This window comes from Oikopleura dioica, chromosome XSR (assembly GCF_907165135.1).
Source record: "Oikopleura dioica chromosome XSR, OKI2018_I68_1.0, whole genome shotgun sequence".
NCBI classification, from domain to species: Eukaryota; Metazoa; Chordata; class Appendicularia; order Copelata; family Oikopleuridae; genus Oikopleura; species Oikopleura dioica.
In genome coordinates, this window is record NC_137294.1 from 6,299,278 (window position 1) to 6,313,563 (window position 14,286).

Genomic DNA, 14,286 nt, shown 5'->3' on the forward strand with positions numbered 1-14,286 from the left:
TCATCTTTATATTTTTTCAAGAAATAAGGAAGATTATGTTGGAGAAGGCAGACCGAACGAGAAAGGTCTCGGTGGTTAGGTCCCCGCAGGGTTCAAAAATGGTCCAAATGTCACTTTTTACGTATTCAGTCAATAAGTACGCTTATATAATATAAGCTATATTGGAAGAGAAAACGTAAAGACAAAAACAGTATTTGCTACAGCGAGTTAAACTGAGAACTCATCATACTGGTGAAATAATGAATTGTATGAAGGCGGTTGATCTTCTAAGTAGAGTTCTGGTGCGTCGGAGGCGGTCGGAACAGAAGGCTCATTGTTAGTAATTGATTCGTTTCGTCGATCTGAGCGAAGTAATTATTAATTAAATAAAAACTCATTGCATACCTCTTCTCACGACGTTCCCAGATTCTTGCTCTTTCCTCATTTCCTTCCGAGCGTAATATAAAGCCAAGAGAATGATGAAGCAAATGTAAGCCGATATAACTCCGATACCAAGGATTCTTGTTGAAGTTTGTGTCGTCGTTTCTTCAATGCTGCGTGTTGTTTGAGCTTCTGTCGGTGTGATCGCAGTAGAAAGTTGGGACCGAAATCTTTCGTAATCAAACAATTCTTTCGCTTCTTGGTATTCTCCCCACGAGTGAAAAATTTCGCCATTCCAATAAACATTGCCCGTTGTCTTGTCAAAAGAAGTTACAAACATTATCTTTTGTATTTTAGCTGATATGAATTCAATCAAAATTTCGTATTTATGTGCAGAGTCTCTCGAGCACCACCTCGAGGAATCGTTTCGCCCGCAGCGCGTTCCGTACCACCTGGTTCGGACTAACCAATGCGCTCTGTGTACTCGCTGATGATTATCATACAAAATAACTAGATGTAGGAAAATATGAATGGTAGTTTGTGTAGTTAAGAACACTGCAACTTTATTTTATGCTTACTAAACAGAAGGAGAAGCGTTGTCTGTCATAAAAATGGAATGATAAGAAGGGGGTTCACAAGGACACATGGCAGGAACAGTATTTTCTGTGGCAAAAATGGAATCATAAGAAGGAGGCTCACAAGGATACATTGCAGGAACAGTATTTTCTGTCATAAAAATGGAATTATAAGAAGGAGGTTCACAAGAATTCATGGCAGGAACAGTATTTTCTGTGCCAAAAATGGAATCATAAGACGGAGGATCATCTGCCGGTAGATTGAAATCATGATGAAAGATTGGCTCTGTTCTGGAGCTTGTCGATGCTTCTAAGTCTTCTTCTTAAAAAAAGTTAAGTTATAAATTCAATGATTATCTTTACCTCTGGAAACCACAGCTGCCCTATTTCTTCTCTTTATTCTTTCGAGACAGCTTGCGACGGATAAAAAAATCAGACAGAACAAAACGCATGAGAAAATAAGTGTGAGGTCTAATTCGAGTGGCATTTTGTTAGAAAGAGTGCTTTTTTGATGCTTATACTCGTACTCTACTAGAATGCTTCATTTCAGCTGGTTTTTATTGCAAGATACTCAGGAGCGCCGATATTTCCGGGTTTTTCGAAATTTATCACGGATATTTTCACCTCGACTCGATTAGACTGCTTGTGGAAACAAGTCGACTCGACTCGATTTGACCCTACGAGTCAACTAGTCGAAAAAGTCGAGAACAAAGTCGAAAAATCTAGTCGAATAAGTCGAAAATCTAGTCAAAAGAATCACTATTTCGCGGGTATTTTCGCGTCATTGAGATTTTTTGTGATTAAAATGGAATCAGAATTATTGGTTAAAGTGTTAGTTAAAGTTTGAATGATAATAATAAAAACATGGATTTTCCGGAAATTTTCGTCAATAAAATAGTCAATTTATGATGAACCCATTTGATCGCGCCCATTTCATTCAATTTATTCTTTATGAATCTATTCCTCTTCGTTCGTTTTTAATGATTTATTAACTTTCGACTGTCGAATGAAGAACTATTACGCGAAAATGAGTTTCATCCTTGTTATACAAGGGAACTACGATAATTTGCTCGTAGACGAGGCTATTTGGATGTATTAATTTATTCGCGATAAGGAGCCTTCAAAAATTAAGATGTCTGTTGATTACTCAATTATTGGATTAACTGGCAATCGGACTGTTGATGCAGCATGATTATAGGGTCCCAGACTCTGCGTTCCTTGGATCATCTCGATTTTTGATTCGGATAACGATCGCCACCCATTTCTAAGTGATCGGAGAAGGTATTACTCGTCCTCTTTTCAATTTCTCCCCAATCTCGCCAGGAAAGCCGCATCCCCACTTTAAATATAAAAATAACGAAGAGAAAAAATCCTAAATTGCATTCTCCAGAAGAAATCGTGAGTTTATTTTTTAATGAACCCTTCTAAAATGCCGTCTTTCGTGCACCCTTGCAAATGACGTCTAAAACGATCATGATTCACGAATAAGGCCTTAATCCTGCAATAGAAAAACGGTTCATAATTAATTTTTTGCTTAAAAATATTTATATTTTTTCGTGAACTCAGAAAGAGAAGCATTGGCGAGAAGGAGATTATCACAGGTGGCAAGTTTTGATTCTGTCAAAAATGATTGATTTTGAGAACATCAAGTTGATTTGAAGGTTACCGACATTATTAAAAGTTAACTTCAGACGGGAAAGAACACGCTCTCCATAGGCGTATGCTTGGTGCTGGCGCGAAAACTGGCGCTGTACCCCGTAGGAATTATGAATATTAATTTACGTTGACTGCATAACGATACTGTAAGTCCTAACGACACACTCAGACTGAGTAGCTATATTTTAGCCTCGCGATCGTATACTTTGGACGCTCTAAGAGAAATGGGAAGAACAATAAATATTACCGAAGACGGCCTCATCGCAGAGGAAATGCGAGTGATTATGGAGCAGATGGGAGTTCATGAAGACGGGGTTTCTTTACTTGGTGAAATTCCTTACATGGTAAAATTTTTTTTTTCTTTACCAAGTAAGGAATTTTACCAAGTAAGGAAACCCTCATGAAGACAACATGCATCAAGTCAACTATACCAAGTTAGTAGTTAATGATGTTCCCAAGCGTAAAAAAACAAACTAAGAGAGTTTCTTTGCGAGTTTTCATCGAAATATTTTGGACGAGACGTTTGTCCGTCCGAAACACTTGAATCGATCTTGGTTCCGATAATATTCGGCATCATTTTCGTCATTGGTCTTATCGGCAACATCATAGTAATTCTGGAAGGTTGAAAATTGAAATATTCAATCATTGATTGAACTCGGTGCATATTTTGAGCCGTAAAAGATCATCAGCAGAAATCACCGTCACAAAGCAAATCGAGTTTACGTCCTTTCACTGGCTGCATCGGACATGATTTTCATTCTCTTCTGTGTCCCCTTTCAAGCCTTCATCTACACATTCCCGACTTGGTTCTTTGGTCGCTTCCTTTGCAAATTTTGCTCCGGTTAACAATCCAATCCGAACATAACTTTTAAACAGCGCTCATTTTTAGACTTTGATTTTTAGTAAGTGCTCATTTTTGGAAAAACTGACACGCCAAACAGTCATTAATTTTGTTTAAAAGAGCGACACTTTATTTTTGAACTTGCCGTTAACCAGACGAAGCCACTTTTGGACTGAAGTCGGGGCAACAGGATCGAGCCTTTCATTAGTCGCTCTTTCCATCGATAGAAATCTTGCCGTTGCTATCTTCCGCTATGTAAGTCATCTTCCCATAGCACCCGAAAGAATAACCCTGTTTCTAAAGCCAAAAGCACGAGGTAATCGACGACTGCTTTGGATAGCCGTAGGTGAGCGCTTGTCACTGTTTATCAATAGGCTAAACGAATCTGTTAATAGCCCTCATTTGGATAACATCGATTGTATTCGCGCTCCCAAGTTTGATCATAATAGATACATACACTTTTCATGGACAGGGGGAGAGCCACACATATTGCCACCCCGTGCTGCACGAGTTAGATATGTACTACACCCTGGCGAAGTCGATTGGCGCTTTTTTCATTCCGCTGCTAATCATTTTCTATGCATACGCAGGTACGCACCAATGCACTTTGCATTCCAAGAGCTCGTTTCCTTAGACCTTCTTGTTCGTGTCAAGCGGCAGCAGAAAGTCATCCAGACGAGGCGCAAGCGAAGCCGGAAAGAAGCCGATAAACGGACGAGGAAGGTCTCGATAGCTCACTCAACTCTGTTGACTCTTTGTAATTATCAGACATAACAAGAATGATGTTCGCCTTGGTGGGCATTCTTGTGGCTGCCTTCATTATCTGCTGGCTACCTCAGCACACGCTTAATTTATTTATCAGCTTTGCCAAGTTTCAATTTACGCTGGAGATGTTTTATTTAAAGGTAACGTCAATGGCAGTAATTTTGCGCGACTGAACGATCTCAGTGGCCTTGAATGAGCTTTTCGAAATTAGTTTTAGATCACTTGCCATTGCTTGTCATTCTGTCAGGCTATGTTGAACCCGCTGCTTTACGCATTCGCCTCGAAATGGATACGACTGCAACCGGGTTTAAAAGTACTTTTTGCCGTAAATTCTACGGTAGTTTTTCTTCGGAACGAAAGTATAAGACTTAAAATAATTTATGAATGAGACTGTCTGAATAACCAGATACTTGATAAATATTAACGTCTTCTTGCAAGACATCAGTTAGTTTCTCTGTCGTCTTCATTTAAAAATATCATCATTCATTTTCAGTCAGTTTCCATAAACCCGACCTAAGCACATAAAGAAAACAATTGTTAACAATCCATGGGTGCGGCGAAATATTTCTTGGGTCTCACGTGACGATGTAGTCATCAATTCGAACGAGTCAAGTTACGTTCCGAACAGACGTTTTTCCAGGATTCGCCAGAGCATTGTCTTCTCCAATTTTATGGATGGTGAGTGTGATTGTTTTTTTTCTGAGATTCCAGAATAATTTAGGCATCGGTGCTGGAATTGAAACAATCGTTACTCCAGTAAAGGCACTTTTCGACGCTCAAGCGACTGGTAAATACAGCATCAATGAGATCGACAAGAATATTTCGTAAAAATGCTAAACCCTTTAAGTCACGACTGTTGTCATCGCAAATGGTGGGGAGAAAGAGACACACGCAATAGCCTCAGACTAGAGTCCGCAAAGGATGTCTATTCAATCTCTGTACATTGTACAATAAATTGATCTGACCCTTCTGTCCAAAATGGTCGCCTTTCGTGCGATGTCGTTGTTTCACAGTGAAAAAGCTTAGCTCTGCTATAATTTCATTGGTTTCGTTTCGTTGTTTACGCGCTTGAAAACAACGTAGTAGTGGTCTCCGCGTGTGTCGTCTCTGGACAGCGGGGCAACACGGGCGTCTGGCGCTCTCGAATTTACCGCGGTCGAAGCGGTCGGTCCTCCAGACAGGGGAATCAATACTTCTGTCTGGGAGACATGAACTGGTACTGGCCTGCAGGGGATAGATGGATCGGATGCTGCTTCTCTCCTCAACTCAGCCCTCCACAGAATTTTCTATCTCGCTCTTGCTTCCATTCATTCGACTTAAATACCATGTTCACCAAGAGAAGTCCCGGTCAGTTCTTAAAAACGAGCTCTTGTTCTCACACAATAAAAAAAGAGAAGTCAATAAAGGGATCTGAACACAAAGCCTTTCTAGTGCCCCAGAGCTAGACTGTCCAGTTCTTGAGACTTGGTCGTCTAAAAGACACAAAGTCCGACATGAATTTTGACTACAACTCTGATTTTCATTCAATTATTTACATTGACTTTTTTGCGGAAAAATAATTTTCAGCCTTTTTGAAGCGCTTTTCAGAGAACTGATAAACAAAACTTGAAGACAGCAAAAGGTAGAAGGGATTGTCGAACTCTTTTCTCTTCTATCATTATTTTTTTGAAGACAACGCTTAAAATATGATATCGTTCAGTATTTTCGAGGGGATTATCGGAGTGAGTAAATACTTAATTTTGTTTAAGACATGAGTTACAAGCAGTGTCTACTCAAAGCAGTCGTCTCTGCTGATTACAACCAAGAAGAGAAAAATTACATGAAAGGGTCTCTAACTAGTAAATATCTATAAATAGAGAAAATCACTGTAAATAATACTTGAAAGATCCTAAAACAGAGAAAAAACTATTAATCACATACTAAAGAAGCTTTCTGATGACTCGCGCGAAAAATTGGAGCTCTTCGTACAGACAGTGCAAGAGTCAAGCACGGCGCTCGAATTTTCAGAGTGCATCACTCTTCCCAGAAGCAGCGTTATCATTTGCAAAGAACTTAATGTCGCCCAAAATCTCCGCGTAAAAGGTAAAAATAAACATCCAAATACGAGTCTAAACTCATTGACAAAAAAGGAGACAACAGATTCGTCTCTGGAAAATTACAATGGCTGTCTGTTCTTCTCTCGAAAATATTCCGCTTTCCGGAAATTCAGTTCCAGCATGATTTGGAAGCGGCCCCGCACTGTCACTTTCACTTCGGGAAAAAGCTAGAATCGATCTGCATCAACGTACAGCACTACACCCCGGTCGAAGTTGCCACTCAACAGACGATTCAACAATGTTCGATTCCCTTATCAATTCAACAGGTTTTTTGACATATAAAATTGCTTTCAATAAATTTATATTTTTTCAGCCTGTGATCTACCAAATTGTCGACGAGAACTTTCGCTCAAGCGGAAACGAGACAGTCGTTTACCAAGTTTTTAATCAATCGACTCCGATCCAAAGTAGCCAGACCCCGATCATGCCAAAGATGAAACAAGTTTATCAACTGGCACCAGCGGCTCATTCTCCAAGCTCAGGCTCAACACCGATGGCTCTCTCGCCGATTGTCTCTTCTAATCCGATTACAGAGATTTTCAACTTGCAGGAAGAGGCGAACGTTCGATATGAAAAGATTGCTTCTACTTGGGATCAGAGTACGGATGATGCTTGGGCATCGATTCAATACAATAAAGGGACTCAGTCTATCGGGCAAAAGGTGAGCTATATTTTTAATCAAAATCGAAACAATTCTAGTTTATCTGCAAAAACGCGCATCGTCAAATCATCTTGGACAACGCACAAAGAAACTCTGATTTGCCCTGTCCCCAGCGCTTTTCTCTTGGCGAGTTTCAGTTGAGAACCTTCATCGATGAACGGAGTCTAATCATTTTTTTCAGGAATAGATCTTCTATCGAGGATGAAATATTTGCAGCAAAAATCGGTAAAGGCGTCGGTCTTGTCAATGTTAAGGGGCAGATCTTTGTCGACAACTTGACTAAGGGACCTATTTTTTCTCAAAGCTGGACTGGAACTGAGTATGTTAACAAGGTATCATTCCAAGAAAAAAATCAGACAGGCAAGAATGCTTTAGCAATACGATGCGAATCTTCACCGTTCGACAATTATGGAAATCAAAGCTGGGCTCGTTGGCGTTTGCATTTTTGATTTGGAAATATTCGCTAAAGATCTTGATGTGAACTTGGATAGTTGTTTGAACGTGATTGAAAGACATTTTAAGGAATGTGCACGAAGACTACAACGAGCAAAAGACGAAAATAACCTTGAAGCCGGAAGACGAGCACGAATCGAACTCAATCGTATGCAACACCGTTGCCTTATCAGGTGAGATCGCGGCTTTCTTCGTTTTTTAAACGTTTATATTGTTTAGAATTTCGCTGTTCACCGGTTGGGGAGAACAGCATCACTCGAAAGCAATACAAGGAACCCCGCATTGGATAGAGATAAAAGCATTTACTGCGCTGAACTGGCTCGACGCTGTCAGAACTCATTTTGGCATTCGAAATTAAGTTCATTTTCATTGAAAAGAGAGCCACTTCTGCGAAAATTTCTGTTGCTTTCTGATTGCTAAAAATCACTTGTGTGCTTGAGCTTTTAATACAGTTTGAAAGACAGAGAAATATTTGCATTGAATTCGTCTAAATACTAGAATAAATTACCTTAATATACCTCTTCCAACAATGCAGAGTCTATGAGCATGAAACAAGACGAAAGAGAATGCGTCAAAAACTTCCTCGTGTCTGCAAAATATATCTTTACTCGAAAATTGGCTTAAATAAAGCAATAAATAGTCTTACATTGCCATCGAGAGCATCGTTCCCCGAACAGATATGTCTTTGTAGAGTTGAGAAGAATACAAAAGCTAAAATCTATAAAATAATTAATCTTACTTTCAAGCTCAACTCTGGCTAAAGTTGTCGACGTTTTCAACAGTGAGGCGAGTCTCTCGAGACTGGGGAAACAAGCCAGAAGCGATGAAAGAGAGTGTTTCCACTGCGGTGGAAATGAAGAAGAGACGCAAACGCTCCGTTGATATTCCAGAGTCTGTTATCTCCGCCAAGTCAGTTCAAGAAGAGCCCCTCTTTACTGAGGAAAAAATTGACTTCGATCATGTAGCAGGAGTTTTGTTCCACACTAATGAAAGCATTAGAGTGGTGTTGTAGTGGAAATAAATCTCTTCTAAGAATTCGACAGCGGCTACGAGTGCTCGTCAGTCTCTAAGGCTGGCAGCAATTCCGATAAAAATAGTGTCGACTCAAAGTCTACTGAGGCTTTGCCTTGGTGGAGAAAACTCTTCAAAAAACGAGAAAAACAGCCGAAAAGTAATTTAGAATTCTACAAGTGACTTATTTTCATTGTCCATTGTAAGTTTGTCCTGTCGGATGCAGTTGCTTATGCCACACGGAGAAACCAATAAAGTCAGTAGCGATTGATATGGCTCTGTTGACGGCAAATGCTAATCAAGTAGAAAGATGACTATAATTACTATTATTCACAACTCTAGTTACGCATCTTGATGGGAATGGAAGACCTCTGCGGAAAAATAAATTGGGAACAAACGCGACTATTAGAAGATGGAACCTCCGTTCCTACTGGATGCGATGTGCGGCAATTTACTTGGAAATGTCTTCTCTTTCTTGTTTTAGTGTCGATCCTTGGCCAGGTAAGTGTTTTTCCGTTGTTACGCATAAAATGAAGGTTCATGAACATCAATTTTCTTTAGATTTTGGTTGGAGTCGTGAACACCTGCATTTTCAGTTTTATCCAGTACCCCAACAAGAACCTCATCGCACGATCGGTCAACTCGATTTCCCTCATGCTTGCCTTTTTCATTACTTGCGTGAATATTGTCATGACTGGAATTTTCGCAGGATAGAATAAAACACTCAAAGCAGTGAAAATCCTGGTATTATTTACGAAGTACTTTCATCCTAGTGATGGCTCTGAGCTCTTTTTTTAATCACAAGACAGAAATTTGCAGAATATTCAACTTCCGTATAATCGCTTTTTATCTATTTTGACTATAAATTAACGCGTAGCTCGTAACTAGTGATCTGTAGGAGATTTGTCTGGAATCGTTAAAAGCAAAGCACAAAAGTCAGAGAGAATAAAAAACTGATCGAAATGGGGAGCATCTTTAGCACAAGCGTAAGTCGCTCCGATTCAATTAAGTGTAAACAAACTTACTCAGGAAGATAAAAGGGCACATCGCCGCAGAAAAAGTAAGTACTCGAGGAAAACATGAATGAATAAAACAAATTTTGTGCGTCACACTCGAGTCAAATTTAGCTGCGATAGCGGAACTTGCCGCACGATTGGTTGGAGTCCACCAAAAGCTAAAAGGGGATTAAATGATTTCAATTTGCGCACAATATTATACCGCCATATAATCACTCGCTACTAATTGAAAAGATCATTTGAATCGTCCACAGAAGAAAGCTTATCCTCAGTATATAAACGAGCTTAGCCACGAGGAGAAGATGGAAGAGCTAAAAAACACGTTTGATATCTTCGATAGAGATGGATCTGGAGAGGTTTGCAGCGACCGGTTTGCTCCAAGACATCTTTTGCCTTCATTTTTTGAATTAGATCTCCATTAATGAAGTTCGTTGTACTCTCAATGCATTTGGATTTTTTCCATCTGAAGCGTTCCTTGGGGAGTGTCTGAGAAAATTTGACTTGGATAACAATCGCCTCATTGATTTTGATGAGTTCAAGTTCATGTACGCCACTTTGATGAAAGATTCACCCAAGTTTGCGTCAGAAGAACTTCGCGAAGTTTTCAAGTAGGTGTCGATCGCGAATAATTGGAATTTCGTTTTTAAAGCACACTGGAAGTTATTGATAAGCGAAAATGCAATACAAAGGGATACCACGGCATGGGCTGTGACGAAGATGGTTTCATCTCGGACAAGGAAAACCCACTTTACTTTTCAAATTACCTCCCCACGGGAAGTGTACCTGTCCAAGACGTGATTAAGATGCTCACAATGAGTCAAGGTACTACGGAAGGGACGAATGAGTCCTCTGCAATTAGGTAAATTTTAATAACTATTTATTTACGCTCTCCTACAGCGAAGAAGAAGCCAAAGCGTTCTTGTTGCAGTTCACAGATGATACCGGGAGAGTTCAGACATCTGATATTGTTGCATTCCTGGCTGAAAGCGAATAAAGTTACTAAACAGATAAGATTTTCCCTAAACCAATTTATTAAAACATGCATCTTGTCGCAGAAAACTTAAGCCTAAATCTAGTTGCTATTTGTGCTAGCCTAAAGAATATCAGAAACAAATAATTTCATCATTTCGTCCAGTTCTTGTATGAATGATGTCGAGCTCGACGACGGTACAATCGATCAAGATCCAACGAGAAATCGTCGAGAGTTTCTATTCTTCCGAGAGCGGATTCTTGTTTGCTGATGTAAGCGCGTTTTTTTCGTACAACAGCATTATCTTTGTGAACCTTTGTAAATTCTTCCATCGCGCGCTAAAAATTTTAATGTATAATCGCTTAATTGTCTATCTGACCTGGGAAAGTCTATCATAGTTTGTCAGATAGATGGGTTCTATGGTGACTTTTCCTTTAATTCTTTCCATGTTGCGGCGGGCTTCCTGGCCATAGTGGGAGTCTTTCTCAAAATCGCGGCCGATGGCGATCGGGAAAACTAAAAATAAAGACATCAAATCAAGACGTATTCTTACCGTAATCGAATATATTCTGCACTTTGGAAAGGATTCTTCCAACATATTCTTGGTCTTCATCATCGCGAGGCTCACCATCAGTGATCACAAAAAGTGCTGTAACTGCGCGATCATTATTGTGTCTAATGAGTTCTGAGATGTGCTCAAGAGCATGATACGTCATTGTGCCACGTTCCATTTGCTTATCTTCAAGCTCCAAATGTATTTTTTCGATTATTTCTTCACGATTGCTGTTTGTGACTGGCTGTTGCACAATGTGGTCGATTGGATCCCCATCAGAAAATTGCACTACGGATAGCTGTTGTAAGTTCGTCAGTCGTCGTGTTATCTCTTGAACAGCGTTGCTGGCTTCTGCCCACTCATTCAGGCCGAAAACAGAGTCTTGTCCTCGAATTGAATCAGAACCATCAACAAGGAAGATAGCGTTCACCGGTACAGGAGTTTTGGTTTTCTCCATCTCGCATTTAGAGCATTTGACCAAAGGTCGAAGCCACTCCTTGATGTCCTCGTAATATTCTTGCAGATTAACAACACCATTTGGTCCGGGAAGTCCCTGAGGACCAGCTTTTCCATCATTGCCTTTGGGTCCAACAGGTCCTTGAGCACCATCTTGTCCATCATTACCTGGCGGACCAGCTGGTCCTTGCGGTCCAGGGTTTCCGCTAAGTCCAGGTTGTCCTGGTCGTCCAGGCTTTCCACGAGGTCCTTTTGGACCCTTTTCACCATCACGTCCATCGATTCCAGGTCTACCGACTTCGCCAGGTGGGCCTTTAGGACCTTGAAGGCCTTGTCTACCTTGTGCTCCAGGTGGACCTTTTGGTCCTCTCTGACCAAGTGCTCCAGGTTGTCCAGGCTGACCTGGCTGACCGCACTCTCCATTAGGACCAGGGTATCCTCTTTCACCAGCAGGTCCTTGTGGCCCTGGTTTACCAGGGCTTCCTGCTGATCCAGTTGGACCAGCGTTACCAGGTTCTCCAGGTTTTCCTGGGTGTCCATCGAAACCTCGTGGTCCATCCTGACCAGGTTCACCGGCTACACCACACTCTCCTTTTTCACCAGGCTCACACTTGCCAGGCTCTCCAGGTTTACCAGGTGGACCCTTGGGTCCTTCGACACCGTCTCTACCTGGATTACCGTCTCTTCCAGGTTTTCCTCGTCGCCCGTCTTCACCGTCTTCACCGTCTGGTCCCGCTAGACCATCATTTCCTGGTTGACCTTGAGGGCCCGGAGGGCCTCGTGGACCTTCAGTTCCAGCCCCAGATGCAGCATCTGGTCCAGCTGGTCCAGGAGGACCACGAGGGCCATCAGGTCCGGGCTCACCACGAGGTCCAGCAACACCATCGGCACCATCTCTTCCCGGTTGACCAGGAGGACCTTTCTCTCCTGTCAGACCTCGCTCTCCATCAGGACCATGCTGTCCGGGTTCTCCACGCTCACCATTTGGTCCATCAACACCGTCGTTGCCCGGTTGTCCTGCAGGACCTTGTTCACCTTGATCACCAGGAAGGCCGGTAAGCTTTTGAACTGGCACTGTACAGATGCATTCTGCTTCATCATCAACAAAGTCTCTTGGGCGAGGACCTCTAGCATCTGATTGACGTCTCTTTCGAGTAAGAGCATTCGTTTCGCGCTGAATAATTGGCCATGCTCGTCGAGTTCTTGCAAATTCCATTTCCATCTGGATGTTCGAAACCGACGACTGAATGGCAGGAAACTGATGCACAAGAGAATGGTAATCTGGAACAGTCTGAATATCAGTCTGTCCTTTTTGCACTTGCAACTCGGCAAGCAGGTCTGAAATCATTTCTGAGTCTATCTCGTTTCCAACGCCAACAGCAATGACGATGTCGTATAGCTCGTTGAAAGCCTTTCCCCCAGCATGGATGTTTTCAAAGGAATCAGATGTCGGCCATCCGTCAGTCACAAGCAAAAGAATGTTATACCGATCTTCTCGATAGTTTCTAAGAGCTGTGTACTCCTCAGAAACAATCTCACTCAAGGCTGTTCGAAGCGCAGTAGAACTAGCCATTTGCTTAATATCCATAATGGTATCTCTCCAGAATCGATCATCTTCTTCAACAAATGGTCCAAACTCTTGTCGAGACTCAGCAGAGAATTGCCTAACCGATATTTGAGAAGCTGGACTTTGAGCCCAGTAGCCAGTCATCCAGCCTTGAACAGCTTCCTTTGTATTTTGCCACTCATGTCTTTTGATCGAGTCCGATCCATCGACAAGGATTGTTATGTCGGCAAGTCGAAGTGGCGGCTCTGGTTCTGGCTCGGGTGCTTGCTGACAGCTTCCACCCTGGGCAGCAAGTTCAGTATTGATGAATACAGCGACTTTACGAGCAGAGTCAGGATTTGTCATTGCGAATGGTTCCATTTTTCGTCCGCTGGATGGAGCGGGATACCACCATCGCTGGAGGACTTCCCATCGAGGGCAAACATTTTGAATGTCGGCTTCTTCTTGAGCAGAACAACGATCTGTAATTGCAACAGGAATAACTCGAATTCCAGCAGTTCGCAGACGAGTAGCAAGCTCATCAACACGACTGATGTCTCCTTCGTTACTTGCCTTGTCAATGCCATTTGTAAGCAGAATGAGGTATTTGTCGTTTTCCGAGTGTTTTTGGCTTTGTCGGGCGCTGAAGACGCTAATGACATTATCTACCATACCGCTGTAGTCTGTGCTGCCTCCGAGCAATGGGTTGGTGTTGTTTGAGGAGATTTCGAGGAGATCATCGCGAGATAGCTCATTATCGTCGAACGAGAGAACGTTGTTCACTCGGCTGGAGAACGAGCCGACAGCAACCCGTGAGCTTTCCATTGTGATAACGTCATCAATGTTCAATTGTCTCTGATTTCGGATTTAGCTCTAGTTTTTTGTCAACTGACTCAAACCTTTAATTGTTTCGCAGCCCCAAAAGACCAGTTCCTGATGAGTTCCCATCGCTCTCCAGCATGGCAAACGGAGGAATCCATCATGATCATAACGTCGGCGTGACATTGGCTTGTGACGGGTTTGTCTTTGCACTCGCTCTCGCAGATGCACGTTGCTTCTATATGCTCTGCACGGGCAGTGTTGCCCAAAAGGGCAAACAATCCCCAAACTCTCATTTTTGTTAATGTTCGTCTTCGGGTTGCTTGAGCGTCGATACCCGGCAAGAGCAATAAATTCAAATCCAAATGATCATAATCCAAGCAGCTGTTCGTATAAAAATAAGTTTTATGGCGAACTTGGAGATCGGTACGCGAAAAATTTATTCGAGGTGTATTTACGACGAATGAGTGAGGCATTGGAAATATCTTGCGAGGGCGATTGAGGGTCT

At 41.9% G+C, this 14,286-nt stretch overlaps 3 protein-coding genes and 3 long non-coding RNA genes across 7 annotated transcripts; 4 read left to right on the forward strand and 2 right to left on the reverse strand.

Moving 5' to 3' along the window:
* Positions 1 to 3,029: 3,029 nt before the first annotated feature.
* LOC145706630 (uncharacterized) lies at positions 3,030 to 5,653 on the reverse strand. Its single transcript, XR_014134702.1, has 3 exons — positions 4,608 to 5,653; positions 3,890 to 4,564; positions 3,030 to 3,807 (listed from the first exon to the last, which is right to left on the reverse strand). It is a non-coding gene; the product is annotated as an uncharacterized LOC145706630 (long non-coding RNA).
* Positions 4,721 to 5,280, forward strand: LOC145706629 (uncharacterized). The gene is made up of 3 exons (XR_014134701.1): positions 4,721 to 4,875; positions 4,919 to 4,984; positions 5,045 to 5,280. It is a non-coding gene; the product is annotated as an uncharacterized LOC145706629 (long non-coding RNA).
* On the forward strand, positions 5,457 to 7,899 carry LOC145706628 (SMAD family member 9-like). Of its 2 annotated transcripts, none has more exons than XM_081784049.1 (10): positions 5,457 to 5,544; positions 5,946 to 6,018; positions 6,095 to 6,279; positions 6,327 to 6,559; positions 6,607 to 6,954; positions 6,993 to 7,090; positions 7,136 to 7,286; positions 7,330 to 7,431; positions 7,477 to 7,580; positions 7,627 to 7,899. In XM_081784049.1, exons 1-10 carry the CDS (start codon positions 5,523 to 5,525, stop codon positions 7,763 to 7,765), a joined length of 1,455 nt encoding a protein of 484 aa, XP_081640175.1. In that variant the 5' UTR covers positions 5,457 to 5,522; the 3' UTR covers positions 7,766 to 7,899. The 2 variants fall into 2 exon arrangements, with proteins under 2 accessions (XP_081640175.1, XP_081640176.1); XM_081784050.1 differs by lacking the exon at positions 5,457 to 5,544 and adding an exon at positions 5,606 to 5,818.
* Positions 7,900 to 8,175: 276 nt separating this feature from the next.
* Positions 8,176 to 8,913, forward strand: LOC145709996 (uncharacterized). Its single transcript, XR_014134986.1, has 3 exons — positions 8,176 to 8,578; positions 8,626 to 8,720; positions 8,761 to 8,913. It is a non-coding gene; the product is annotated as an uncharacterized LOC145709996 (long non-coding RNA).
* Positions 8,914 to 9,588: 675 nt separating this feature from the next.
* On the forward strand, positions 9,589 to 10,463 carry LOC145707803 (neo-calmodulin-like). Its single transcript, XM_081785380.1, has 4 exons — positions 9,589 to 9,790; positions 9,846 to 10,042; positions 10,084 to 10,293; positions 10,332 to 10,463. The coding sequence occupies exons 1-4, from the start codon at positions 9,737 to 9,739 to the stop codon at positions 10,426 to 10,428; spliced, it is 558 nt and encodes a 185-aa protein (XP_081641506.1). The 5' UTR covers positions 9,589 to 9,736; the 3' UTR covers positions 10,429 to 10,463.
* On the reverse strand, positions 10,448 to 14,209 carry LOC145707802 (uncharacterized). Its single transcript, XM_081785379.1, has 4 exons — positions 13,859 to 14,209; positions 10,958 to 13,814; positions 10,784 to 10,920; positions 10,448 to 10,742 (listed from the first exon to the last, which is right to left on the reverse strand). The coding sequence occupies exons 1-4, from the start codon at positions 14,072 to 14,074 to the stop codon at positions 10,557 to 10,559; spliced, it is 3,396 nt and encodes a 1,131-aa protein (XP_081641505.1). The 5' UTR covers positions 14,075 to 14,209; the 3' UTR covers positions 10,448 to 10,556.
* Between the last annotated feature and the right edge of the window lie 77 nt (positions 14,210 to 14,286).